Source organism: Oryx dammah, unplaced genomic scaffold (assembly GCF_014754425.2).
Source record: "Oryx dammah isolate SB20612 unplaced genomic scaffold, SCBI_Odam_1.1 HiC_scaffold_5, whole genome shotgun sequence".
NCBI lineage: Eukaryota > Metazoa > Chordata > Mammalia > Artiodactyla > Bovidae > Oryx > Oryx dammah.
Genome location: NW_024070189.1, coordinates 39,560,126 through 39,587,804, shown reverse-complemented (window position 1 = coordinate 39,587,804; position 27,679 = coordinate 39,560,126). Strand labels below are relative to the sequence as shown.

The 27,679-nt window shown below is 39.1% G+C and overlaps 1 protein-coding gene across 4 annotated transcripts in view; it reads right to left on the bottom strand.

The window, feature by feature from the left end:
* Window positions 1-11,768: 11,768 nt before the first annotated feature.
* Window positions 11,769-27,679, bottom strand: part of RNF145 (ring finger protein 145) — a 63,755-nt gene continuing 47,844 nt past the window's right edge. For 3 of the 4 annotated variants that reach the window (XM_040239497.1, XM_040239498.1, XM_040239499.1), the window contains 5 exons: window positions 26,612-26,752; window positions 23,686-23,868; window positions 17,322-17,469; window positions 16,075-16,431; window positions 12,024-13,380 (listed from right to left, as the gene is read on the bottom strand). In XM_040239497.1, coding sequence (XP_040095431.1) covers window positions 12,997-13,380; window positions 16,075-16,431; window positions 17,322-17,469; window positions 23,686-23,868; window positions 26,612-26,752 — 1,213 coding nt within the window. In that variant the 3' untranslated portion in view covers window positions 12,024-12,996. Of the gene's footprint in view, window positions 13,381-16,074; window positions 16,432-17,321; window positions 17,470-23,685; window positions 23,869-26,611; window positions 26,753-27,679 lie in introns of all 4 variants that reach the window. The other variant, XM_040239496.1, reaches the window with a different exon arrangement.

The window sequence follows — 27,679 nt, the reverse complement described above, 5'->3', positions numbered from 1 at the left end:
TACAAGAGGTTATAAATATCCAATATGGCTACCATGTTGCACAGCACAGACACAAAAAATTTCATTAGGTTCCCAACTAACTATGCTGTTTCTTGCCTCTGGGACTTTACCCTTATTGTTGCCTCTCATGTGAAGACCTATTCCCAATAGATTATAGATTATGAAATAATTCATGAGTATGTTCGTGTATGCATTATATGTGCTAAGTCGCTATAATCATGCCTGACTCTTTGCAAAACTATGGTCCGTAGCCTGCCAGGCTCCTCTGTCCATGAGATTCTCCAGACAAGAATACTGGAGTGGGTTGCCATGCCCTCCTCCAAGGAATCTTCCTGACCCAGGAATCAAACCAGTGTCTCGCATGTCTGCTGCACTGGCAGGCAGGTTCTTTACCGCTAGTGCCTCCTGAGAAGCCCGTGCATTGTATGAATGGTGTACATATACGTTAGATATGTTATAATTATATATTCATGGTATCGATTATAAATCATACTGTTTACTATACATAATCTATAATCTATTGCTATTGTTATTTATGTCTCTTCAAAAATACAAACGTCATGAAAGTCAAAAAAGTATAAGAAACTGCTGCAAATTAAGGAGACTGAAGAACTATGATGGCTCAATGCAAAGTCCAATTCCAGATGCAGTTCAGCTATAAAAGACCTTTGGAGATAATTGATGAAATTTGAATAATCTTATAAATCACTTAGTGTGGATTAAATAATGATACTATAAGTGTGTTAAATTCTGTCTTGATCATTTTACTGTGATTATGTGAGAAAACATCCTTGTCTTAGGAAATATACTTCAAAATATTTAGGGGTAAGTCAACATTATGTCTGCAGCTTATTTTTAAGTGGTTCAAAAATCAATCAATTAATTAATATTACATGTGCATTGAGATAGAAAATTATAAACAAATGTGGCAAAGTGTGAACAATTGGTGAATCTCATTGAAGGGTACCCAGAGACTCTTTGTACTATTCTAGCAACTTTTCTGTAAGTCTAAAATTTTTGTCAAAATAGCAATGACAAAAAGGGTAAAATAAGGTTTTAAGGAAGTTTTTAAATTTTTTCATTTATTTGATTTTGTCTATACTTGGGTCCTCATTGCAGGCTTTTTCTCTGGTTGTGGCAAGCAGGAACTTTGTTGCAATATGCAGGCTTCTCATTGAGATGGCTTCTCTTGCTGTGGAGATATTATAAGTGGGCATGCAGGCTTCAGTAATTTCTGTGGGTAGACTCCAGTAGCTGTGGTTCCTGGGCTCGAGAGCATAGGCTCAGGAATTATGGTGCATGGGCTTAGTTGCTTCTCGGCATGTGGGATCTTCCCCAGCCAGGGATGAAACGCAGGTCTCCTGCATTGGCAGGTGGATTCTTTACCAGTGAGCCACCAGGGAAGCCCTTAAGGAATGTTTATGTCTTGTTTATTAATAAATGAACAAAAAAAGAGAGCAAAATAAACACAAATTTGCACTACAGGCTTGAAAATTTCAACGTCTCAGTCTTCTTTCCACTGCTGCTTACAGTTTGAGATAAATGCCTGCTTTTCCATTAGGGAATTATCTTGCCAGTCAAGGAAATCTATTATAAATTACTAGTTTAAATTCTCCAGATGTCTGAAGAATCTCTCAAAAACACACACATTTTATAAAAACTCATACACTTAATATCATCATGTAAAAAAGATGTTTATCCAGATTTTATCCAACCAACCAGCTGTGATTACTCTTAATTTGGAATAGAAGAAGTTGGCTATGAAAAAAATTGCTCTGAAATATAAATATCCCCATCTTAAAAGGAACAGAAAATGAATACTGGTGAGGATACAGTCATAGCGAGTGATTTACTGGGTTTGGGGGGAAGTTGATGTGAACATTGTATAAAAATAAAAAAAAATTAATTTTGGGCTTTGTAACTAAACAGCCATGGGTTAGAACTGCAGTTCTAGAACTTACTAGCTGTGTGGTAAGATGGGATAATGTTTGGGACTGTATTTCTACAACACCTTACACAGAACTGAGAAAATATCAGTTGTCCATAATAAAGAACACAGGTGGTGTTTGATGGAGATCATCTGTAAGCTTCTGAACAAATGAAACCTCCAAAGCAGCCAACACAGAGAAGTGTCTAGGAAGTAGGCCTTGAGATGTCTTCCTTATCACCTCCACTGATTTTAAGGATAAGAATAAAAAATTCTAAAAGCATGTGTCTGTGTACAGGCATGCACCATAATGTACTAGTTAAGCAGATTCTGAAGCCAGCTGCCTGTGTTCAAATACTTAGCACTTTGAACTCTGAGCAGATAACTGGACTCCTCTGTGCCTCAGTTTCATCATCTGGAAAATGGGGATCATAGTACCTACCTCAACAGATGGGTGTAAGGAGTTAAGAAGTTTGTTTCATGTAAAGGGATTAAAATGGAATCTTACAGAGGGCAGGAGTTAGCCATTATTTTGTTGGAGAATATGAGAAAAAAAGGACATAGTGCTACTTACGGATAAACATGTCAGGTATTTAGAAAACATGGAGCATGAGCTCAATTAAATAGAAAGCAGGTATTCATAAGGACTTGGGTGACAAACCTGAAGGGGAAAGGGAGGGGATTCAGTTCCCTGGTTCTCAGAACCTATCTGCTGCTGCTGCTGCTGCTGCTAAGTCGCTTCAGTCGTGTCCGACTCTGTGCGACCCCATAGACGGCAGCCCACCAGGCTCCCCAGTCCCTGGGATTCTCCAGGCAAGAACACTGGAGTGGGTTGCCATCTCCTTCTCCAGTGCATGAAAGTTTAAAGTGAAAGTGAAGTCGCTCAGTTGTGTCCAACTCTTAGCGACCCCATGGACCGCAGCCTACCAGGCTCTTCCACCCATGGGATTTTCCAGGCAAGAGTACTGGAGTGGGGTGCCATTGCCTTCTCCCAGAATCTATCTGCTGCTGCTGCTGCTGCTAAGTCTCTTTAGTCGTGTACAATCCTGTACGACCCCATAGACGGCAGCCCACCAGGCTCCCCCGTCCCTGGGATTCTCCAGGCAAGAACACTGGAGTGGCTTGCCATTTCCTTCTCCAGTGCATGAAAGTTTAAAGTGAAAGGGAAGTCGCTCAGTTGTGTCAAACTCTTAGCGACGCCATGGACTGCAGCCCACCAGGCTCCTCCGTCCATGGGATCTTCCAGGCAGGAGTACTGGAGTGGGGTGCCATTGCCTTCTCCACAGAACCTATCTAAGTCTCTTTAAATCCAAGGCAGGTGGGAAGCTGCTTTATAATGCAGAGAGCTCAACTCGGTGCTCTGTGATGACCCAGAGGGCTGGGATAGGAGGAGAGTGGGAGGGAGGCTCATGAGGGAAGGGATATATGTATACTTACAGCTGATTCACACTGTTGTACAGCAGAAACCAACACCACATATAAAGGCTTATCCTCCAATTACAAATAAACTTAAATAAATAACTACAAAGCAGTAGCCACTAAAAGGGTTGGGTGGTTCAGTGAAGTGGTTGTGCACACACGGATCCCCTTACCCCCATCCTGGGCATGGTTAGCAGGGGACTGTCAACATCCGCCTCCTATGATGTACATGGCGTGTTATCAATTGTGCCTCCACATTGGATTCTAAAGACATCACACAGCACCTGAGCCCCCTGAACGCCCCCCACCTCTCTCTTCAGAGTATAATGTAAAATGTGTGCATCTAACAAAGCAAAATGTTATCTTGTGTTTTCCAACTTTGTGGTCCAGGAAGTGTCTGTTCCATATTTTGGTAAAAGGACTTTTAGCTTTACCATCTGTGTGAACCACTGGGTAAGCCCCAAATAACATTGCTTTCTGTCTTTTATATACAAATATCTTCTTGCCAAATGACCAAGTGTCCTTTGGCTGTTGCTTCCCACCCTAGACACAAATGCATTTCTTAGATATCATCTCTGAGCTATTACTTGCTTTTTTTTTTTTCTCTTAAATGTGAAAGAAATGACAAAACCTAAACCCCTAAGAGCCTACCGGGTAAAGGCTGGCTGTGGTATGAGATAACAGATTGAAAGTATTAAATGTTCTTATGATACAAAGTAACTCAGCTAAGTGGCTTCCTTCCCCTCACTTGTATTTGAGAAGCCCAAAACATTTGGTTTTTACAAACGTGAAACACTGTGCTTCATTTAGGGAGGAGTTTCAGGGTAATTTAGGGAAGGTTTTGGAAAAGATTTATTAAACTACTAGAGAGAAGACAGGAATTTATAACGTTTATACCTATCTATCCTTCATGTGTTGTCCCTCTGAGCGATGTAATACTTATCTTGGGAAGGAAGCAGTTTTATTTCAAATGTAAACCCAGACTTGACTCCCAGTCTCAAATATTTCCCATTTGTTCTTTTTTTTTTTTTTAATTTATTTATTTATTTTTAATTTTTACTTTACAATTCTGTATTGGTTTTGGCATAGATTGACATGAATCCACCACAGGTGTACATGCGTTCCCAAACATGAACCCCCCTCCCACCCCCCTCCCCACAACATCTCTCTGGGTCATCCCCGCGCGTCAGCCCTTTGTTCTTATAAACAGTGTGATCGCAGGGTCTGCATGATTTGCGGTTCTAACTTCATGGACAGCATTTTCCAAACAACTAGTACAAGGACATTTTATAGCCAGCAGCTTCCAACTTTCACATCTTGACGAACTGTGGCTTGCCACGTATTAAGATTTATCCTGGGACTTCCCTGGTGGTTCAGTGGTTAAAAATCTGCCTGCCAATACAGGGGACATGGGTTCAATCCTGGTCGATCCCTGGTCCCACATGCCTCTGGGGAGCTAAGCCCATGCACCATAGGTACTGAAGCTGCGCCCTAGAGCCCAGGAGCTACAGCTACTGACCCCACACACCCTAGAGCCCATACTCTACAAGAGAAACCACTGCAATGAGAAGCCCGCACACTGCAGCTGGAGAGTAACCCCTGCTTGCGGCAACTAGAGAAAGCCCGCACAAAGACACAAAGCAGCCAGAAATAAACTTGTAAAATCTTTAAAAAGCAGTTCTTAATTTAAAAAAGATTTATCCTGCACCCCAACTTTTATTTATTCATTCTTTTCCCTTTCAAAGCAATTCACCAAAATTTTGATGTCACATTGATAGTTTTAAATTTTATCATACTCCTGAAGTTCTCACTCTTTCATCTCTTCATCAAAGTTTACATATAATACCTTCAAATGTAATGAAACAACGCTTATGAATGCAATATAACAGATATGGATATTTGGATACTGTTTTGAGGTGAGCAGGTATAATAGAAAGAGCCTCAGACTGGAATTCAAGAGATCCAAATAATATTTCCGGCTTTGCCATCCACTGTGTGGGCTTAGACAGGTTGGTTAGTTTTCTCTCTTATAAAATAGGACAAATAATCGAAATCTCTGAAGGCTGGTTTACCTCCAAAAATTCTATGGTTCTTTAATTCTGTATGCTTGTGGGAAAGAAACTGATGATGTTTTACCTTAAATATAAATAGTTCCAGACATTTCTGGGTGGTTAGTCAACCAAAGTGGTCGGTAGCCTAGGTCAGCTCTCACGCGTGCACCTGTGCTGACTTGCCCGCCAGACTTTATTGCTTCACTGCAGAAGCCCTGTGGGCTGTTATATCGGCTGTGAGCCTTAACCGCAAGTGTTCCTCAGAGACAAACGTCTTCATGTCTATTTCTTCTCTAAGAATCTTCTTCTGTAGAAGCAGCGGTTCCAAAAACAAGGGACGCCCCCCCACCCCACACACACACACTCACCAAAAGGGCAGGAGTATTTGCTCCAGATCAGCAGTTCTCATCTTCCAATGGGATCAGAATTATCTGTAAAATTTGTAAAAATGTAACTACTCAGACTCCATCCCAAACCTACCCAATCAGATGCTATGGCGTGGGCCTGGGCACTTACATTTTTCATAAGCTTTCCACCTGCTTCTAATGCCTGACAAAGATGGAGAGACACTATAAAAATTTGGTGGTATCAACAATGCAAAATTCAGATGTAGATCCAAACTCAGAATACATTCCAATGAAACACTTTTCTTATTGACTAATGTAATTAAAGAAAAATGAAAATGTAGATTCTACACTGTCACAAATGAACTCCAGATTTATCCTGATTCTTTGATCAATTCAGAATATTTGCACTGTGTGATTTTCTTAAAGAAGCCAAACTTGCCCAGTCATCACAGCATCTCTCATGTGAACAGAGGGGTTTGATGATTACAATCTAATTTTCTAGAGCAGGTAGTGGTGGAGAGAGTATCTGGGGTGGATTAGAAAGCCCACCTGACCCACCTCAACTTCTGACAACTGCTGCCAGGTGGGAATGTGTAACCCCAGATGGCCAGTTCTTCCAATTTTCCAAAAGAAGCTAGAAATTGAGTTCGTATGTATAATCTTGTCATTTTTAAAATGATTGGCAAATAATTCAAATGCTTTCTTAAAACATTATCTAAAAATGCACCATTGTGGCCCAACAACAACAGAAAAAGCAAAATTCATCAACGCAGATTTCACCTGAATATCTGAAGTTCTGTCTTACAAGTTCTGAGTTCTATATCTGAATTCAGTTAATCAAAAGTTATTATCTGGCAGAAATTACTTCTAGCAGACACATAATGTAATGCTCTGTGCCTCTAGAACAGAATTCTCTGCCATTTTTTAGCTACGGGGCTTATACAGGTGCTACATACTAAGTTCCTTTGTTCACTCAGTAGGTATGGCGAGGCTCTTGTGCTGTGCCAGGCACTGAGAATACAGTGGTCAACCAAACCTTAAAGTTTAATATTTGGCACATCACATTAAAAAAAAAATACATGAAGCTTACCACTCCATCAGTGGTAAAGATTAAAAATACAGATGGGCAAAATTTTAAGAGCAGAATGATGATTCTTTCAGATGCGGTTGAAAACCAGAAAAAAACAAAGACTGGCCAACAATCACACAGCTTGAAATGGAGTGAAAATTAAAACCCGAGTGTCTGTCCTTACTGTAGGCTCCTCTCCCCGCTTCTGCTGCATACTTCCCTGAATCCAGGAGGGTTGATAAGGGATCAGCAAAGGAAATTAGTAGGTTCAGTGCCAACTGGAGAGACGGCTTCAGTTTGGCAAGTTGTCATTGGGAAAAGAATAGAATATTCCATCTAGAACTGACTCAGAATTTCATCTACATTCAAGGAGTTGATTATTTCCTGCAAGTCAGAGGCCATTCTCTCTTACCTTAGAATATATAACACAATAGCAATGCAAAGAGTTGATTATATCTATTTAGAAATAAAGGGTCAATGAGCTAACATTTATAAAAAACAGGTTAGAAGAAGAACACCAAGTTTAGTGTCAGTAAGAACAGGGGAGAGAAACGGAACACCAGGAATGTGGTAACAACTGTCTTTACTGCAAACATCCTACCTTTTACTCTCAACCATACTGCAATCAAATGCCCAGTCTGCTGGAGGAAAGAAAGTGCTTCTCTGAGTGGCCACAATCACTAGTTCTATAAACTGCTCTTCGTATTTTTTTATTATTTTCTAAGGAAGTACTACTTACAAATACAAGCCTATTTTTAAAGGGGTATTCTCTACTTCAGAGGTGGGAGAAACAGGTGTGCCTTAACTGATAAATTACAAAATTGTTTGGAATGTATTTTAATTTCAGAAGCCTGAATGACAGGCAGTGGACTTCAAAAAGAGAAGTGAAAGAGACTCTTGGGTAGGCAGTGTTTGTCAATGCCCCTAGTTTTGCTATCACTGAATGTAAAGGCAACTTTGAAGAGACTAATTCCAAAAGTGAGATTATGGGCGACTTTTGTTCTTTTTAAATTCTTTACTTTCCAAATAGGGTTGAAAAAATGAGGAAACAGGTTTTTTTAATCATGCAGCATTAAAAAAAAAAAACAAAAAACAATCAAAACCTTATAATTAATTCCTGTTTTCAACTTGCCAGGATTCTAAAACTGGAAAAATTCTATTTTTATGAAAGCCAGAGAAGAAGCAACTAGAAGGTACAACTTTTTCTTTAACATCCTCCCACCTCCCTAGCCCGGCCCATGATTTAGTAATACTTAAATCTCTGTAAGGTTCTTGTCCCTTTACCACAGGCAAAGAAAAAAGCTCTCCCAACTGAACCTGGAAACTGAAAAATTTTTCCTTCTCCGTTAACCATTTCCATTCACAATTTGACATATGTCAAAACCTTCTGGGAAAGCAGTGTTTCCAACGTAAAAGGCTCATGAAAACAGGGCATGTTCTTAAGAGAAAACACAGAAGACTTAATGAGTGATTTCAGGGACCCTCACATTCAGCATTGGAAAACCAAGCCTCTAGAGACACACTGTGCAAATAGCATGATTTAGACCATTAGGACAACAGTTGTACAAAAAAAAAAAAAAAGCAACACAAAGTGGAAATATGTGTTGATACCTAGTTTGACAGTTTCTGTGTGTAGTACTAATTTTGATGTCAAAGTTCATAAGGTGATAACATCATTAAGAGAAAACAGATGAGTGGAAAGACATATGCATTGTGTAAAAAACAATGCCAATCAAGCAGACAAGATCCATTTTCTCACTTAATCTGACCAAGGATCATAGAAGGGAAATTGAATCTAATTTTCTGTTTTCTCCTCAGTAGTACAATCTAGGTGGTTAAACTATATATCTTCTTCCTAAGTCAAATGTCTGGCTGTGTGCTGAAGACACATTTTAAAAATGACTGGAAAATAGAAATTTGAAATACGGATGGCATCACACAGTGCCACTGTCCCAGCATATTAGAACAAGGAACAAATTAAGTCAGAGAGGTTCTCAATGGGTATATTTTGAACCATTCACAGGTGTAGTCCCAAATCTTATGTAATGTGTAAATAAGAAATTAAGTGTTGCTTCAACCAAGGTGTGGCAGTCATCAGCACAACTGATGTCTTCTCTTTCCAGGCCCAGAGGAAGACTGAACTTCCACAGTCTCTTGGGTGGATGGGACCACAGCTGTGGCCATGGGGTGGTAAGCAGAAAAGACATGGGTCCACTGCCAGGAGGAGCATGGACAGCCTTCCAGAGCCTTTTGCTTTGCCGTCACCATCAGGCAGGTTCAAGACAGTGATGGTTCCTTCAGCCGAGGTGCCTGAGCGCCTGTACCAGACACAGCAGCCTCACCTATGCACGACCAGACACTTGTGCAGTGTTTGTCCTAAACCTTTGTTCTGAAGCACTGATATCTTGAGGGTTTTGTTTTTTTTTTAAACTGCAACATAATCTTGCTCTCCCAACTGAAACAAAGGATATGCACTGATATTTGTTATTATTATTGTGTTATTTGTCCACCAGGCTGCTGAACTGAGTGGCTCATATGACTTGGTAAGTAGAACTGGGGTCTCTGTGCTCTTAGAAGGTTAAAAAGTGTATGGTATTGTGAAACTGATGACAAATAAGTCCCCACTTTCATGAAAACACCTGAGAACTTTATGTCTACATGAGAGCATCCTTTGATGCCAAAGGATGGCCGAGTTCACTATGACATAAATAATTTTAGTTTCATATGCAATCTTATTCCTTCAAACAAGGCACCAGGAAGCTTAACATCTGAATACATACCTTTTACACAAGGGCTGAAATCGGTTTAAAGTCAAGATCACCTCTACAGTCAACAGCCTAACTACACCACCAGAGGGAGCCATCTGCTCTGTTTTCTGCCTCACCAGGATCGCCAGGACGAGTGAGAAACTTCCAGCTACACCTGGAGAGAAATTCCTTCTGGTCTAGCCACTTCCTTTCTAAATGTAAAACCATGTTGGTGTTAGGGGTGGATAGAATCACGAAGGAAGCTATGATATGCATGTTCTTGGGGACCCCAAAGTTGTTGACTCAGTAAGCCTGGAGTGGAGTTTGTAGATGCATGCTAAGTCACTTCAGTCATGTCTGACCCTATGGACTGTAGCCCACCAGACTCCACTGTCCATGAGATTTCCCCAGGCAAGAATACTGGAGTGGGTTGCCATGTCCTCTTCCAGGGAATATTCCCAACCCAGGGATCAAACCCTTGTCTCTGGCATCTCCTACACTGACAGGCAGCTTCTTTACCACTAGTGCCACCTGGGAAGTAGGGTTCAGAATGTTTTTAAAAGCTCCATTGATTTAAAAAAAACAGCTCACCCTAGATACTTCTGATGCAGAGCTGGATTTGCTACCACTGGTGGTGGTGGTGTTCAGTTGCCCAGTCTTGTCTCTTTGCAACCCCATGGACTGCAACATGCCAGGCCTCCCTGTCCCTCACCATCTCCCGGAGTTTGCCCAAGTTCATGTTCATCGCATCGGTGATGCCCATCCAGCCATCTCATCCTCTGACGCCCTCTTCTCCTGCCCTCAATCTTTCCCAGCATCAGGGACTTTTCCAATGAGTCATCTGTTCGAATCAGATGACCAAAATACTAGAGCTTCATCATCAGTCCTCCCAGTGAATATTCAGGGTTGATCTTTAAGACTGATTTGGGAGATTTTATTTTGGGGGGGGCTCCAAAATCACTGCAGATAGTGACTGCAGCCATGAAATTAAGACACTTGCTCCTTGGAAGAAAAGCTATGACCAACCTAGACAGCATTTTAAAATGCCAAGACAACAAAGGTCTGTCTAGTCAAAGCTATGGTTTTTCCAGTAGTCATGTGAGAGTTGGACTATAAAGAAAGCTGAACACGGAAGAATGGATGCTTTTGAACTGTGGCATTAGAGAAGACTCTTGAGAGGCTTTGGACTGCAAGGAGATCAAACCAATCAATCCTAAAGGAAATCAGTCCTGAATATTCACTGGAAGGACTGATGCTGAAGCTCCAATACTTTGGCCACCTGATGCGAAGAACTGACTCACTGGAAAAGACCCTGACGGAAAGATTGCAGGCAGGAGGAGAAGCGGGCGACAGAGGATCAGATGGTTGGATGGCATCACCAACTCGATGGACCTGAGTTTGAGTGAACTCCGGGAGTTGGTGACGGACAGGGAAGCCTGGCGTGCTGCAGTCCATGGAGTCGCAGAGTCAGACACAACTGAGCAACTGAACTGAAGACTGATTTGTCTGATCTCCTTGCTGTCCAAGGGACTTCAGGAGTCTTCTCCAGCACCACAGTTTGAAGGCATCAATTCTTTGGCATTCTGCCTTCTTTACAGTCCAGTTCTCACCACCATACATGACCACTGGGAAGACTGTAGCCTTGACTATACAGACCTTTGTCAGCAAAGTAATGCCTCTGCTTTTCAACAGTCTAGGTTTGTCACCGCTTTCCTGCCAAGAAGCAGTCGACTTCTGATTTCATGGCTGCAGTAACCATCCGCTGTGACTTTTGTGCCCAAAAAGAGGAAATCTATCACTACTTCCACCTTTTCCCCTTCTATTTGCCATGCAAGATGGAGGTGGACGCCAGGATCTTAGTTTTTTTAATATTTAGTCTTAAGCCAGCTCTTTCACTCTCCTCCTTCACTCTCATCAAGAGGCTCTTTAGTTCCTCTTCACTTCCCGTCATGACATTGGTATCATCCGCATATCTGAGGTTGTTGATGTTTCTCCCGTCTGTCTTGATTCCTGCTTGTTAACTCATTCAGCCAGCAGTGTATAAGATTGGAAAGAATTGATCCTTTTCAGTCAAAAAGTTTTGCCATCTGCCGGGCATTTTCTGACAGTGATCAAGATATCAGAAGCCCAGCTGGATAAGCAAAACCTCCTAAGAAAAGAATTTCGACAAGACACTACAATAAAAATCACCACAGGAAAAAAACACTGTTATCTTCAAATTTAAATTTATTAAGACATTCAGCTATGTCAGTCTACATCCAAATCTGCTACTAAAAATAAAATAAAGTCACATCCCACATTAGGAATACCAAGTTGAAAAACACTTTTTGAGCCAAGCCTATTGTATAAATAAATGACTAGTTTCTTTTCATATCAAAATTCCCATAAAAAATTACATTCCCCCCTCCCTAGTTCTACCTGTAACCATGATGAATGTAAAAATTTAAATATGACACATTCTTGTCAAAGAAAAGGTGCAAAGTCTATTAACAGCTTTAAAAGTGGCATTTGCAGAGTGTGATCATACGTTATGTACTCATTCCCCAAGTGCAAATATTGCCATAATTTAACACTGCTTTGATTCAGTTGCCAAGAATTAAACATTACACAGGATTGGAAAGTACACTCAGGGCCTTTCTCAGTGCCCTAAATCCCTTCCCACTTTGGTCTCCTACACTCACGTGGACTCCAAAGTGTTCATTAGAGTTTTAGTTTACTTCACACAGCCAACACAGTATACAGTGTATTAACAAAAGTTTCATATACATCAAAATATTGAAGACTCCATCATAAAGTTCAAGAGTCTCGGATTACATGAATGCACCCGCAAGGCCCACGTGCCCACCCACCCCCTCCCCCAAAGCACATACGAAGTATGAGCGTGCTTCAATCTTTGAATACAATCAATGCTTTTACATCTTTGATTTCATTTCAGTGCTGTACAGATAATCACCTGACTGAGTTCCAATTAACTGAGGGGAAAGGGGGCAGAGAAAAAGGGCTGGTCACACTCATACTCTGTAACAAGAACGGTCCTGTTCCGTAGAAAGTGAAGGATCAGTTCCACCTCTGCCTGCTGCCTCCTGTGCCGTCCTCATGCTTGCCATCCTCCTTCCTTTAGCCCCTTTCAGATGCTCCAATCTGATTTTATTTATCCCTTACAAATCAGGGGCTGTTTCTGAAGTTCCTGAGGTTGAATTTTCTTGGGAAACCTCTACTGAACACCAGCATAGGATATATACATTTTGATTAGCATACACTGCAAAACTTTCTCCCCCAGTGTCAAGGGGATGAAAGCAGTGGGTTTCCACTGAGAGCACTTCCTGGATTAGGTCCTTGGAACGTCAAGTTTCCTGCCGACTCACCTCGTGCATCCGCTCCTCAAATCTGAGCACGGATTCCACCGTGAGTCAACTTCATCCCGGAGGGTGAGGTGCTACTGCTGCTGCTTCTCTTCTAGGCCGACCTCAACAGGAAGAGCTTCATCTTCTGCACCAGGAGGATTTTCCTTGGGATCACAAGTCCCTTCCTGGCTATCTGACCTTCTGGCAATGCCCTCGTCCTTAACCCTAGAACCTTCTTGTGCCCCAGGCCCCTGAGGTCGCTCCTGGCCTGGGGCTTCAGTACCTCCCTGGAGCGCGTGCTGCTCGGCTCCAGCGGGAGGCTGTGGAGCCAGGTCAGTGCCCAACCCAGGCAGCTGCGAGGAGTTCTTGAGGTGGCAGTGGCACAGAGGGCAGGTCTCCTGGACGTACAGCCACTTTTTGAGACAGCCTGCGTGGAAGAAGTGACTGCAAGGTGTGATCACGGCAGATTTCATGTCCTAAAAAGGGGGAAAGAGATACCTCATGAAGGTCTGTTGTCTAAAACCTTTGCCGCTATGCATGTGTTCTAGTTCCAACTTTCCTTTCCTTTCCTACAAATTCTCCATAGAAAATCTGTAACACAGATCTTACAATAAAACTCACCGTGTATGTTTGCAATAATCCTCTTGCCATCAGAACCCCTTTATACAAACAAAACAAGAACCACTGGCTAAGCAATTTCTAAAAGGAAGTAAAAACCAAACATGAGGAAGAAAAGACCCATGTAACTGGGTTCTGTCTTAGTGTGAACACAAAGGTTTAAAACTGTAGCGGTACGATTACTGGGTCTCCACGAGTATAATCAGAACCTCAGGAGATCTGATGAAGATGGGACTTTCTCCATTTTTCGCTTCTACACAGCTCAACAGATTATTCCATGAGATTATTGGCAAGGAGACAAAATCAGTCAGATAACACCAGGGTATTGGCAAGGAAGTGGCAACTTCGTCAGGGACAATGTACATCCCAGTTTCCACAATACAAGCCAGTGTTTCTCGGCATGCATCAGAACCACCGGAGTGCTTGCTAACCATGCACATTCTGGGGCCATCCCAGACCTTCTGATCTCGCTATCTGAAGATGGCATTCGCAAATCCACAGGTACAGCAGGCCACCCGTGGGACTTTAATGCACATTTAAGTTCAATAACCACTGGAATAAGCAGTGGTATACTTTGCACTAATAGTCCCTGTGTAAGATATATTTGGGAAGGGAAGGCTGAGGATATGAAATTTAAATTATAACAATACACATTTGGTGAATCAACTATTAATTGTGTCTAAAGTCCCAAAACATGGAGTTGTGGCTATTGTAGAAACTCCTTGCCAAGACCCGGTAACACCTGGGAGTGGACTTTTAAGCAGAAAGCCATCCAAGGAAGAGCAGCCAGCTGGGAAGGTAAGCGATTCAAGTTTCGTTTTCTGTGTGGTGTCAGCAGGTAGTCCAGGCACCTCAAAAAAAGTGATGTGACAACGGGAACCACAAAAAGAGGACTCTCAAGTCCCAGAGATGGTATACTTAGACATCGGCAGCTGAAGCCGGTGTGCCTCAAATCTGTCTCTGCCGTGCTTTGTCCTGCGTCCTACAAGGCTATTGAACACCAAGGAGCCAGAACGAAGACAATGGCCACTTAACCTGGCAGGAATCTACACTGCTCCTCCATCCCCTCAAATGCAAAACCAACCTGGAAAATATTCTTCTGCTAGTACCCCAAGTATGCTCTGCTACTGCTAAGTCACTTCAGTCATGTCCGACTCTTGTGTGACCCCATAGACGGCAGCCCACCAGGCTGCCCCATCCCTGGGATTTTCCAGGCAAGAATACTGGAGTGGGTTGCCATTTCTTTCTCCAGTGCATGAAAGTGAAAGTAAAGTTGCTCAGTTGTGTCAGACTCTTAGCGACCCCATGAACTGCAGCCTACCAGGCTCCTCCATCCATGCGATTTTCCAGGCAAGAGTACTGGAGTGGGAAGTATGCTCTAGTAACAATCAAAAAGTGACAGCTGAATTTTACTATTGGGAAAAATTCCTCTTCCTGACAGTCTTAACACACAAGCATATAACATCTACATTATAAAGCAGCTTGGAGCAAGTCCCTCCTCTGTACACTCACTGACACTGTTAGTCACTCAATCGTGTCCGAATCTTTGTGACCCCATTTACTGTAGCCCAGCAGGCTCCTCTCTCCATGGGATTCTCCAGGCAAGAATACTGGAGTGGGTTGCTGTTCCCTTCTCCAGGGGATCTTCCTAACCTAGGGAGGGATCACGCCTAGGTCCCTTGCATTGCAGGTGGATTATTTACCATCTGAGCCATGAGGGAAGCCCCTGATACTACCTATGGTTTCCTTCCGTCAGCCTACACTTTTTTTTAAGAGTGACTGTTAAGGAACAGCTTGTGTTGTCACCCAGGATTTCTGCCCATATTTCCTACAGTACGGTTTAACTTGAGAAGCTGCTGTCACCCTCCTGCACAGGTGACTGCTGACTCAAGTCCAAGGCTGTTGTATGTTATTGCTGTATCTCCAAGCGGATTTAAATACTATCTTTCAGTTCTTGCTAGAAGGCAGTCATCCTCTACGGAGGGCTCTTGTGCCAAAGATATCAGGGAGGCCACCTGTAATGTACACCGACTGGCTGCCTCTACTGTATCTCCTGCCCCTACTTCCACACAGAGCCTGCACTCACCTCAGACACCCCTCAGCTAGAGAGAAGCACGACTCTTTCCACCTACACTGTATGAATGAACATTTATTCCCACCGTGGAAATACCAGAAGGGAAAGAGTCAGAATCTTGGCACACCACTTTTCAGAAGGTGCTGACTCCTGATTGATAGTATATATTTGATAGTACATATATATGTGTGAGTGTGTATATACTTTATATTTATACATATTCAGGAGTAAATATAAAATACACCTGACCTGTTTTTCCTTTATTTATGGGTGAGCAATAATGTTGAAAATAACAGTAAATTAGAACTTGAGGGACTAAATTTAAAACTTACTTTAGAAATAAACTGGAAATGTTTTATCAGGTCTTTAACAATTTCTGAGGCCCACTATTTTTCACCCAGGAAATTTAACTTGAATTTGGATAATGTGGTTAAAGTCCCGCAGGCCCACCCAAATGGCTTCTTACTGCAAGAGTTACCTGATAACAGATGGCACAAATATCATTGTGCTTCTCCAGCTGCTCCTTCGTAGCAATGGGTAATGATTTAATCTTATTCACAGCGTCCCTGCGGAGCAGGAAGCTCTTCCACCCCAGTTGGGCCCGAAGCCACACATTATAGTAGGAATGGATGAAGATGATCATTGAGCCCATCACTGTCCATTCTCCAAAGATGGTCTCTGAGACACCATAGGCCACCACGCATAGGGCCACGAGAAACTCCAGCAGGCGGTAGGTACCATTCACGTAGTAGATGACATCATCCATGTTTTCTACTGGCTCTTTTCTGAATTCCTCGACCATAAATAAGACATAAATAAAAAGTGTTCCCAGAACCTGAAAAAAAAAAAAGGTATGCATATAATCACTACAAAAAGTTTTTCACAGACTTAAACAATAACATATTACTAATACCTTTAAGATGCTAGATTTAATGTGCAGAGGAAACAGTGGTGTAATTAACATGTGGGTGATCTCAGTGATGCAGATCTTTGATACTGAAAAGGACCCTGAGTTAACTTTCCTAATGATGACTTTGATTAGTAATCAGTCTTCTCTGACTTATCCTTTCCCCTGCTCCGCAAGCCCTCAAAATTCTATCTGAATTTTCCTAATTCTGTTATTCATGCCTGTTCCTCAACTTTCAAAGAAACTTTACTTCTACAAGGAACAATGAATAAATCTGTATCACCAGTGCTGCATTCTTATGTGTTACTGATTAGGCAACCAAGCTCCACTTGCAAGTTACAATAAGCTTATCCATTCCACGGTAATAGTTTGTGTGTATATGTGTGTGTAAAGTACATGTCTGTGTATCATGTTTGTGTATATCATATCTGTTTAATACATACACAGATATCATACATTTATATACATTATGAAATTATGGATATTTTCAGATAGGCATTTACTTTAAAATGTGTTCCAAACCAGCACTACAATCTTTTAATATTTTATAGTTAACTTATCTATTTAAGGTTTTCATGATAGTTCTATGCCATACCATTTTGAAAAAGAGACATTGCAAAGTTTAATTATCTCGATTAAAAAAATACAGTGACATAGATTGGCCTAGTACTTCAATAACCTCTAGTAAAGAGCATGGGAAGGAATTACCTAAAAAGGCCACTTATAACTGTTAACCTTGAAAAAGTTTGTAATTCATTTTCTGGAAGGAAAAAAAAGAAAGTTATTTATTATACAAAGTTCATTAATCCTGGACTTACCTGAAGAGAGGTGAGAATGCTGCTAGAAATAATGATAAGAAGCCAAAAATCCATGTGGAAAAACTGGCAAATCATGTAAGCCATATAAGCAGGGAATACCAGCAAAAATAAACAAAGGCTCACAGCACGGAAGTGCTTCCATAAACTCCTAGAGAAAGAAAAGTATTCTTTTAACGTGTCTGTCATCTAGCAGGACAACCCACAGGTCTTGTGCCATGCTCAATTTCACAACATTTTACCACACACCCTTCTCCATGCCAGTCACAGGGCTAGATTTCAGGGCAAGTCATGTCCAAGGCGTTGTACTTCAAAGGACATGACTGATTTCTTTTCCCTTAACCTGGGGCACTCAGTCAATTGCCAAGTACTACCAATTCTTTTTTTTCCCTCAATAGTTTGCTTTCAGTCTCATTCCCACTCCTAGCAATTTAAAAGCAGTTTCAGGCTTTCACAGCATTAAACTTTAACAGGTTTGACAGTAATTTGCTTTCTTAAGTCATGACATCCTCTCCGCACCTGCAACACCTTGATGAAAATCTCTGCGGCCATCTGTGTGGCCCTAAGTGCAGTGTCACTGAAAGGAATGGCCCCGATGAGCAGGCGTATTACCCTGAGGATAAGGAAAAACTTGGAGCCAGGGAAATCTAAGATCTACTAGCTGATTGTCCTCCCTTCCGGCCCCTATTCCTGAACAGATTAATCATCCTAAAGCTCAACTAGCATGCTACTGTCAATACCTTCTTTAAACTTCCTAGCCTCACATCTGAGGGCTTCCACTCCCAATTTTTTGGCTCAAACTCATCAACATCTGTCCTTCACTATAAGCAATGATGGCTGTCTTCCCAGAAAAACACAAGCAGACTTAAACATCCCACCAGAAATGTCTCCGTCTCATCTTGTTTTCTAAACCCTTTCAACCAGTTCAAGCTAAACAAATGTATTTATACAGGTAATGTAATTCTTTCCCCAGGAATTACCTACCCTCTAAGAATTCTTAACACCTGTACCAAACAATCATACAATGAACTGAAGCATTGTTTCTTTCAATATATAATTATATATAATACATATTTTATATATTGTATACAATATACATCTAAAAAATTTTATTTATATTTTTACTTTATATTATTTAAGTAAACATTTTTATATATGTATGAACATTAAAAAAAAAGTCTTACTGTCCAAATCTAAAATGCTTGAAAAATATGATAACTCCAGCTCCTGAGCACAAAGGCATGTTTGAAGTAAGTGCCAAATAAAACCTGAAAATTATTTCTGCTTGAAATTTTTCAAATTACTTTCCATCTATTACTACCTTTTCTTACCTACCCGTCTATCCACTCAGGTGCAAAGCCCTATGATGTAAGCAGGACAAAAGCTAACCATAATTATTACACACAAGAATGGTTACACATATAATGTTATGCTTTAACACACACAACATATCAAGAGATTTCTTAGATTTCAGCTTTTGGTTCCATTTGAACCCTCCTTACTATCAATAGTGGAATATACAGCAGGAGCCCCCTGTTTACCACAAAAAAAGGAACATAATCTTTTCTTTTGTTTACATCTTCATATGCTATAATATTCTAATAGATAATTCCTTAAATATATTTCAAATTTAACACAGATTGTATATCAATTTCTAAAAGAAAAATGATACAACCCTCCCACAACTGCCTTAAGCAGAACTTTGAAAAACTCTACTTATGCAAAAAATAAAAGAAAAGGTATGATTTTCACCTCCTACAAATTTATTGCTTACTTTATATTGGGTTGGCCAAAAAGTTCAGCCCAGTTTTTCCAGGCCATTATGGAAAAATCCAAACACAAACTTTGTGGTCAACCCAATACATTCAATTTATAAGCCATTTGATGATGGAATCACTTGTTACTCCAACAGGGATTTAAAAAGATGCTAGGTAATTCCAATTCCACTTACTGGGCAAATAAAAGCCAAAGTTGGAGTAATTTTGTAACATAAGGATCACAAATCTAGAAATCAGCGTGAGCCCCAAATAGCTGTCCCCTCTCTTAAAAACAAAACTCAATTATAATCTATGTAAACTGAACACTGAGACTTAAATCATTTAATGATTTCCTATAAAACAAACCAGATTATTTAAAAACATCATAAGAAAACGTGAATTCCAACCAAAATAGTTTAAAGTTCATGGCTACAACAAAATTATGCTGTTTTAATTAAATATTAGCATCTGTGATATGTTCTCAAATCCATGTGAAGTACTGCAAGGGAGACAGAGAAAGAGCATAAATCCTCCCTTCTACCTAAATCCTCCCTTCTACCTTTATTATAACACACGGCGGGGGAGGAAAAGAGAGCACACAAGGTGCTGTAGTGTGTGGGACTGTCCACAATCAGCAATTCTAATTAGAAGACCGTACATTATCATTGTGGTTAAAATTAAAGCGAGGTACTTTGGAAAGTGTTTTACAGCTTTTCCTGTCAAACATTTTTCTTATGAGATGTTAAGGGACAAACTTAAACTGCCACTGTAGCTCTGCTTTGAGATTCCAAACTTTTGTTTTTTTAAAAGAAGCAGAGAGAAAGGAATTATTGTAACAATAGCTATAATAGGACATGTTGCCTGAAAACTTTAAGTATATTTTTCAAAATCAAGCTAGCTATGATCCACTTACATAATGTAGGTATATATTTACATATTATACATGTACATAGAAAAGTAAATACAAAACTATGCCAACAGTTTTAACCTATGTCTAATTTCTGTTTTATATGTACACAAACATCATATACATATATATCCTTATTTCAGTTAAAACTAAACAAAAATCTAATTTAAAATTAAAAATAAAAAGTATCACATAAAGTGATAATGGAATTCATTCCATTAACAGGTTAAGTACTATACAGTGAAAGAAAAAAAGTTTTTTTAATTCACCTCAATCCATTTCATTTAAATGTTGATCATTTAAAAATTTGCTATATAATTTGAATAGACTATAGTTGTAAAATCCTATGCTAACAACTGTAATCAAATTTACAGATAAAAGTAACAATTATATCTATAGCTAAAACTATCTGAGGCACCTTTTTAAGTTAAACATTGGAAATTACCTCTAGTCCAACCAATGCCAAGGACACGTGAGGATGTCCCCCTAATAATTATGTCCTTTGTAACAGAGACAAGCAGTGTTCCAGTATTACCTCTTAATAGTTCTTCTAACTTGGAGAATTAGGACATTCTTCATTTCCCTTTTTCAATCCCCAATGCAGTGAACTAAATTAATTATAATCTTCGATTCAGAATGCACTATCTTTATTGGTCTGTGCAAGTCTCTCTTTTCATTAGTTATTAATAATAAACTAATCAGCAATTTTAAATACCTAAACTTTAAAAGGCATTTACACCCTAAGTATTTACACCTGAAATATTTACATCTGAAGGACTGATGCTAAAGCTGAAACTCTAGAACTCTGGCCGCCTGATGTGGCTATTATCACACTGATTCACCCCCTTTCCTGTCTGATTAGTGTATGATTTGCTCCCAGGTTTTTGCTATTGTGAAACTGTGCTATGAACATTCTTCTACATGTCCCTCCTGAACATGTGCAAAATGTCCTGAATATGTACACGGGAGAAAATGCTAGTTTCCCAAAGTGATTACACTAATTTACATTCCCACCAGAAACCTAACATCCTGGGACCTATGTTATCTTCTACCTTAGGTATCAGCTGACATTCTTCTCTCGCTCTCTTCTTTTCAATTTTTTAACAAAGTTTACTTATTTATTTGGCTGCTCTGTGTCTTAGTTGCAGCATATGGGATCTAGTTCCCTGACCAGAGGTTGAGCCCAGGTTTCGAGCTTTGGTGGCGCAGGGTCTTAAACACTGGACCACCAGGAAGTCCCTTCCCCTTTCTTGTTTCCTTTCTATTATTTACTCACTGCCACTTCCATGGGTTCAAAACAGTAACTCGGAGAGGTCTTGATTCACATTTCTCTGACCACTAAAGACAGTGAACCTCTCTTCATAGTCATTGTTTGCTCTTTCACTAAAAGCCTGATGGTGTATTTTAGCCACTTCACTCAATGATCTGAGTTGTTTATATGTTCTAGATACTAATTCTTGGCAAGTGTGAATACTATAAATATCTTCATCCAGTTTGTAACTATCATGTCTAATTTAAGTTACCTTTAGGTTTAGAATATGTTATTCATTTTAATAATTAGATTTATCACTTTTCTTTCATAATCATAGTCATTCTTAAGTCGGATTTTCACAACCAGCTCCATCAGTTTAACAAATTTTTTTCTTCCTTGAAGGTCTAAAATATACTACTCTAGGCAGATTTTTTATTTTGACATTTAAGCCTCTACAATTTTGGAGCTGATTCTTTTTGTTTACGGCTATGAGACAGGAATCCAATTCCATCCTTTTCCAAATAGAAACCATTTTTTCCCAGCTACATTACATGACCACCTGCCCCCATCACCTGACATGCCCCGTCATGCACCATACATATATGGACTTGCTTGGGGGCTCCATTCCATCGGTCAAGTTGTTTGTACCTGAGTCAATTATTATAAAAACTTCATAGGATCTCCTGTTGTGAGTGAAATAAACTTTATCTTTCTCAAGTTGTCTGTTTTGATTTCAATATGGATTTATACTGGCTTCAAAGAAGGGGAAGAGCTGGGGGGAAGGTTCTTTCTATGATTTGGAAGTCTCTGTGTAAAGCATGGATATCTGCTCCTTGGATGTCTGGCAGCACTTGCCGTGCCTGTAAAGCCACCTGGGTCAGGATGTTTACCTTTTGTTTCCATTTCTGTAACAGTCACAGAACTAGCCAAGCTTTTCAATTCTTGAGTCAGCTCTGGTAAGTTATATTTTTCTCACAACTTCTCCATTTCATTTGTTTCTTTTTTTAAAAAAAGAAAAGTACTGCCATTTAACTCGTGGGAAAGAAGAACAGAACCCAACTGTTCATTCCCATTTCATCCTCTCACAGCCAGGAGCCTCACTTGCCTCACGCTAGTAATGCTGCTATATACAAGAGTAACAGTGACACACATCCAAAATTACCACTCCACACCCACACACAGGGCTTCTCAGTCTTGCTCCTTTCCCTCTAAATATCCTCTGCATTTGATCTCCGAGGAAGAAGCCAGTAACGACGCTAGTTCAGCACCCTGAAAGACCCAGACCTGGATTTACTAATCCTTATGGCACTGAAATTATGATCTTTTTTCCTCTTTCCCAAACTTTCTATAGTATTGTATTAGTCTTCTAACTAGTACAGTTAATAATACTAAAGGATACTGCCAGAGATGACAAAAGAGTAATTGAACTTTGGTCAAAACCATTTAAATGACTATTTAACTGAGTTCACCATTGAATTCAACATCGTAAAAGCTTCTATTGAGGAATTCTAAACCTCAAAACCAAATCTCAAATAACTATAATGATTAAAATTATCTGAAACATATCCAAGAGTTTATTTAAATTAAATTGACTCTTTCAGTCATTTTACCACTTGAGAAAGTTTTCAAAATGTTTGATAATATGGGATACGGGGATAGAAAGGTAAACCTAATTTGGAGTGTTTTTAAACTCTTCTGTCAAAATTCTATCTTCCCCAAGGCTGCCTGCTCCCTTACTCATAAATGTACCATCAAAGAAGCAACTAAATCAGGTATTTCAATAATGTACAGAAGGATGCTGGAAAAAAATAGTGGCACTGAATTTAAGCAATTCCTTATAGCATGTCCTTATATAAATTACCATAAGCCAAAATGGTATCTTAAAGAGCCAAATCATAATTGGCTTTTATTCATTCAGAAAATTTTTGTAATATGAGATGAATGAATTTGAACCCAGTTGGTCCCATAAGGTGTCAAGAATCCCCATTATAACCTCAGTTAGTTGCAAACAAACCATCAGGTAAGACTGTAAAAATTTCATTAATGCTTGGCAACCTTTATTTTTCTCTTGTTTGTAGTTCCTCGATGTTTCCTCTCCTTTAGTACTTTAGTACACACAATAAAATTGTATATTATTTGTTACAGTTACTGGACTAAATTTTATGCCCTATATTCTTTATTTCAAAACTGGATAAATAAAAAAGTATTACATTTCTCTGAAGAGGAAAAGCTGATTTGTAAATTACTTGGCCTTTAATGTGACTTTTAACTATAGCAATGTTGAAGGAAAAACAACAGAAAAGTCAAACACATATAAAAACAAAAAATGTAAATTTGTTAATAAGTTAATACCAATTACTCATATTATCTTCTGTATCTAAACAATATATAAATCTTCAGGCAATGAACTCATGTAAATACAACAAAAATGTCTTTTAGGAAGTTTCTTACTTGTCTCTAGATGCTCCCAGCGCCAAAACAATAGGATCTGCAATCTCTAACATAGACTGAAGAATAGAAGCTACAACAATGAAAAGGATAATACTGAGCAGGAATGCCCGGTGAACAACCTGCAGTTCTATCAGACCAGTCTGCACCGCCAAGATTAACAGTGTAACTCCTTCCGTCATGCCCCTGGAAAAGCGTACATTTTCAGAAAAACAAACAGTAATCAAAATTACATTTGAGAGAAAATAATCCAAAGGCTTAGACTATTGTTATGTATTTCTGCTCTATTCTTAGACAAAACACCTGATCAGAATATTAATGTCAATGTAGTAATATACAATCATAATGTATCACTACATATGCAAAACATAATAGCTGTAATTTCAGCATACAGTGAAGAGAACTAAAGCAATGTCTAAGTAAAAGTGCTCTAACCAGGCTTTGCTGATGAGCCAGATACCCCTAGCATTCTTAGCTAGCCACTGAATTATATACACTTGTATTATGAACTGGGCTTCCCAGGTGGTGCTAAAGGTGCCTGCCAATGCACAGGTTCCATCCCTGGGTCAGGAAGATCGCCTGGAGGAGGAAGTGACAATCCACTCCAGAGACCCTCGCCAGCTGTAGTCCACAGGATCTCAAACAGTCGCACACAACTGAAGCGACTTAGCATGCGTATTATCAACCATCTCCTGATTATAAAATACAGAACCATTAGGTGAATGTCTGTATAATCTTTGGGTAGGAAATGTCTCTTTAAGAAGTCCATAAGAACCAGAGACATAAATACAAATACTTTTTTTGAAATTCAATTTCGTTATGGAATATATATACAAAGTCCTAAGACCTTTTTATCCTAATGACTTGAATTCTGAAGGATCTGGCAAATAAACGAGAAATGATCAAAGGACAGGTACAGTTTTCAAATCCACACATTGGCAAATATTTCAAAGTTTGAAGATCAAAGTACTGACAAGGAATGTAAAAAAATATGAGCCGACTAATGTTGAGATATAAATAGGTAAAACATTTCTGGAGAAGAATTTGCTAATAAATTTAAAATTACATACCCTTCAATTCAATAATCTTACTGGTAATTTACCCTATGGATATAGTACAAAAATTAAGATATAAAGATTTTTAGGATATACAGATATGAAAAAGTGAATAATGGAACATGTTATGTGTTATGGGGATATAATCAGTAAAATCCAGACTGAAAAATTAAGTAGGACAAACAACTTGATGTCTTCAACAAATAATAACAGGAACCTAAATATTGAAAGAAACTTGAGAGGCATACCCAACCTCTGCAATATGGGCCTTATTTGGATCCTGAGATGAGCAAACAAAATGCTTTTTAAAATTCAGGAAGGTAATTAAGGAAATACGAACACCAACGGTATTTGATGTCAAGGAATTCTTCTATTAGAAATGAGTGCTCTATTGTAGTTATGTTTTTTTTTTTTCCTAAAAGTTTCAGAGGTAAAAAATACTGTATCTGGAATTTGCTTCAAACAAATGCAGCTAGGTTATGGGACAAAACAGGTGGAATGGATGGGAACACAGCATATGACCCTGGCCACATCACTGGAGACGGGTGCTGGGTATATACATCCGGTTCACTTTACTATTTTCTCAACTTTTTTTGGTTTAAAATTTTCCTATGTAAGGGTTTTAAAAAAGAGACATGAACAAAGATACTGATAGTAGCATTATTTAAATAGCAAAAAAAAAAGGAGATATTATTTTTGTAATAGTATGCATTAAAGAATGAGATGTATCTGAATGTGTTGACATAAAAACAAAAGATAAAAAACCTACCTAACCCATATTGAGTGACAAACTAAGGTATAGAACAATGTGTATAGTATGTGGAAAAGAATATATATATATATATGTACATATATATATACTTTTCCCTATAAGAAAATTTTAAAATAACCATCTATAACTGTTATCTTCGTGGAGAGGAAATGGAAGTAGGAGGAGAAAGTTGTCACTTTCCCTTTAGTGCTCTTTGAATGGTATGAATTTTGTGAACTTAAACAAGAATTAATCTTCTTTCTTGCTCCCACCCACTCTTTCCATTATAAAGGTGTTAGCTGGGACTAGCAGGAAAATTATGGAGTATACTTTTTTCTTTTCTGTCATCAAAAAACTGATATACAACAAAATAAAAATTTCCTCTCAATTTACAAGGTACTCAGCACCTACTACTTCTGAAATACCCCATAAAGATTTAAATACTTCAAGAGGTTATGTAAACTTAAATAAATAAAATCAGTAAACCTCTGTATTAATTAAGATAACAGGAATCGTGACAAGTTCTAGAGATAGTTTCCTAATACCAGATCTCAGTGATTTAGTAACAACTGGAGTAACTATTCTGCATCCTCATTAATGTGTCTTTTGAAACTTCAATTGGTATAAAAATTGTTCAAACATTAAAAAAAAAATCTTTGAGTATCCAATATAAAAATCTGATTTTAGCAGAGTGACACAAATTCAAAATGGGAAAAAGCTATCAAAAATCTCTTTAATAAATCTAAGAAAGGAAAGCATCTAATATACATGTTATGTACATACAATAAAAATACAATCATTTATACACAGAAATTTAGGGTTTTTTTAATAGCACGTTAACCCAAAAAATGGAGAAGGCAATGGCAAACCACTCCAGTACTCTTGCCTGGAAAATCCCATGGGTGGAGGAGCCTAGTAGGCTGCAGTCTATGGGGTCACGAAGAGTTGGACACAACTGAGTGACTTCACTTTCACTAACCCAAATATAGCAACCATTTCCCCCCCACAAAAAAGTCCTCAAAATTCCATTTCCTCTAAAATTCATCAACAAAGAAATTCATCATTATTTCTTTAAGTTAGATAAGATTTAAATTTCGAGACCTGTTTGGAGCAAAGAACTTACCGATTCATGGCAGGATCATTCATGAAAGCTCGGTAGCCTTGCAAGTAAAACTTGCAGAGTGTCAGAACACCCAAGGCAACAAAAGAAACCGTGAAGACCAAACCCAAAAGTGAGTACGGAGTGCTGCAGCATTCAGCAATACTAGAAAAAAGGAGGGGGAGGGGAATATTGACAAATAAAAATTGTTTACCTAAAGTTAAAACATCTTAGGCCTTTAAATAACCATGAAGTTTGATCTGACCCTCAATGAAAACACCCAAAAATCTGAGATGAGATCACCTAACCACTCTGTTACAATAATTTAAATCCATTTTCATTATTATCCTAACCTCATTTTTTCTTTGGCAAATATTTGTATATAGCACCAAATCTGAAACAGAATCAGTCTTTTATTTTTATCTATCATCTCCTTCAAAGGTAGTAAAACTTCAAGGGCCTAAACCTTGTTCAAAGCTTAAGAAATATTTAATTAACATACTGATAATATTCAAAGGAAATTCATATGGTTGCCCAATTTTCCTTCTGAAAAGTTTTGGCTGTTCAAATTGATCAGGCTGTACTGCTAATGTGGTTACTCATCAAAACGCCTTCTTTGATAACATTACGGGGCCATGTTGACACTGCAGCTCTCAACACCTCTCACTCCACTCCAATAGTGGCTTCCATGCTACTGGTCCTTTACACTTGAACTTATGTGTAGCTAAATACATTCTTTTTCTGTGTTATTTCAAAAGTTATGTCCAAGAGACAGCCCAAGACCATTTAAAAATAACTTTAATACCAATTTTTAATAAAGAGAACTGGACTTACACTAAACCTTGAAAATACTTTCATGTTTTATAGAAATACATTCAATACTTTCATTGAACATATTAGAAAATAATTTAACAAGTATTTTGCAAATATATGTAACATTCAGTTCAGTTCAGTTCAATCGCTCAGTCATGTCTGACTCTTTGCGACCCCATGAATCGCAGCACGCCAGGCCTCCCTGTCCATCACCAACTCCTGGAGTTCACTCAGACTCACGTCCATCGAGTCCATGATGCCATCCAGCCATCTCATCCT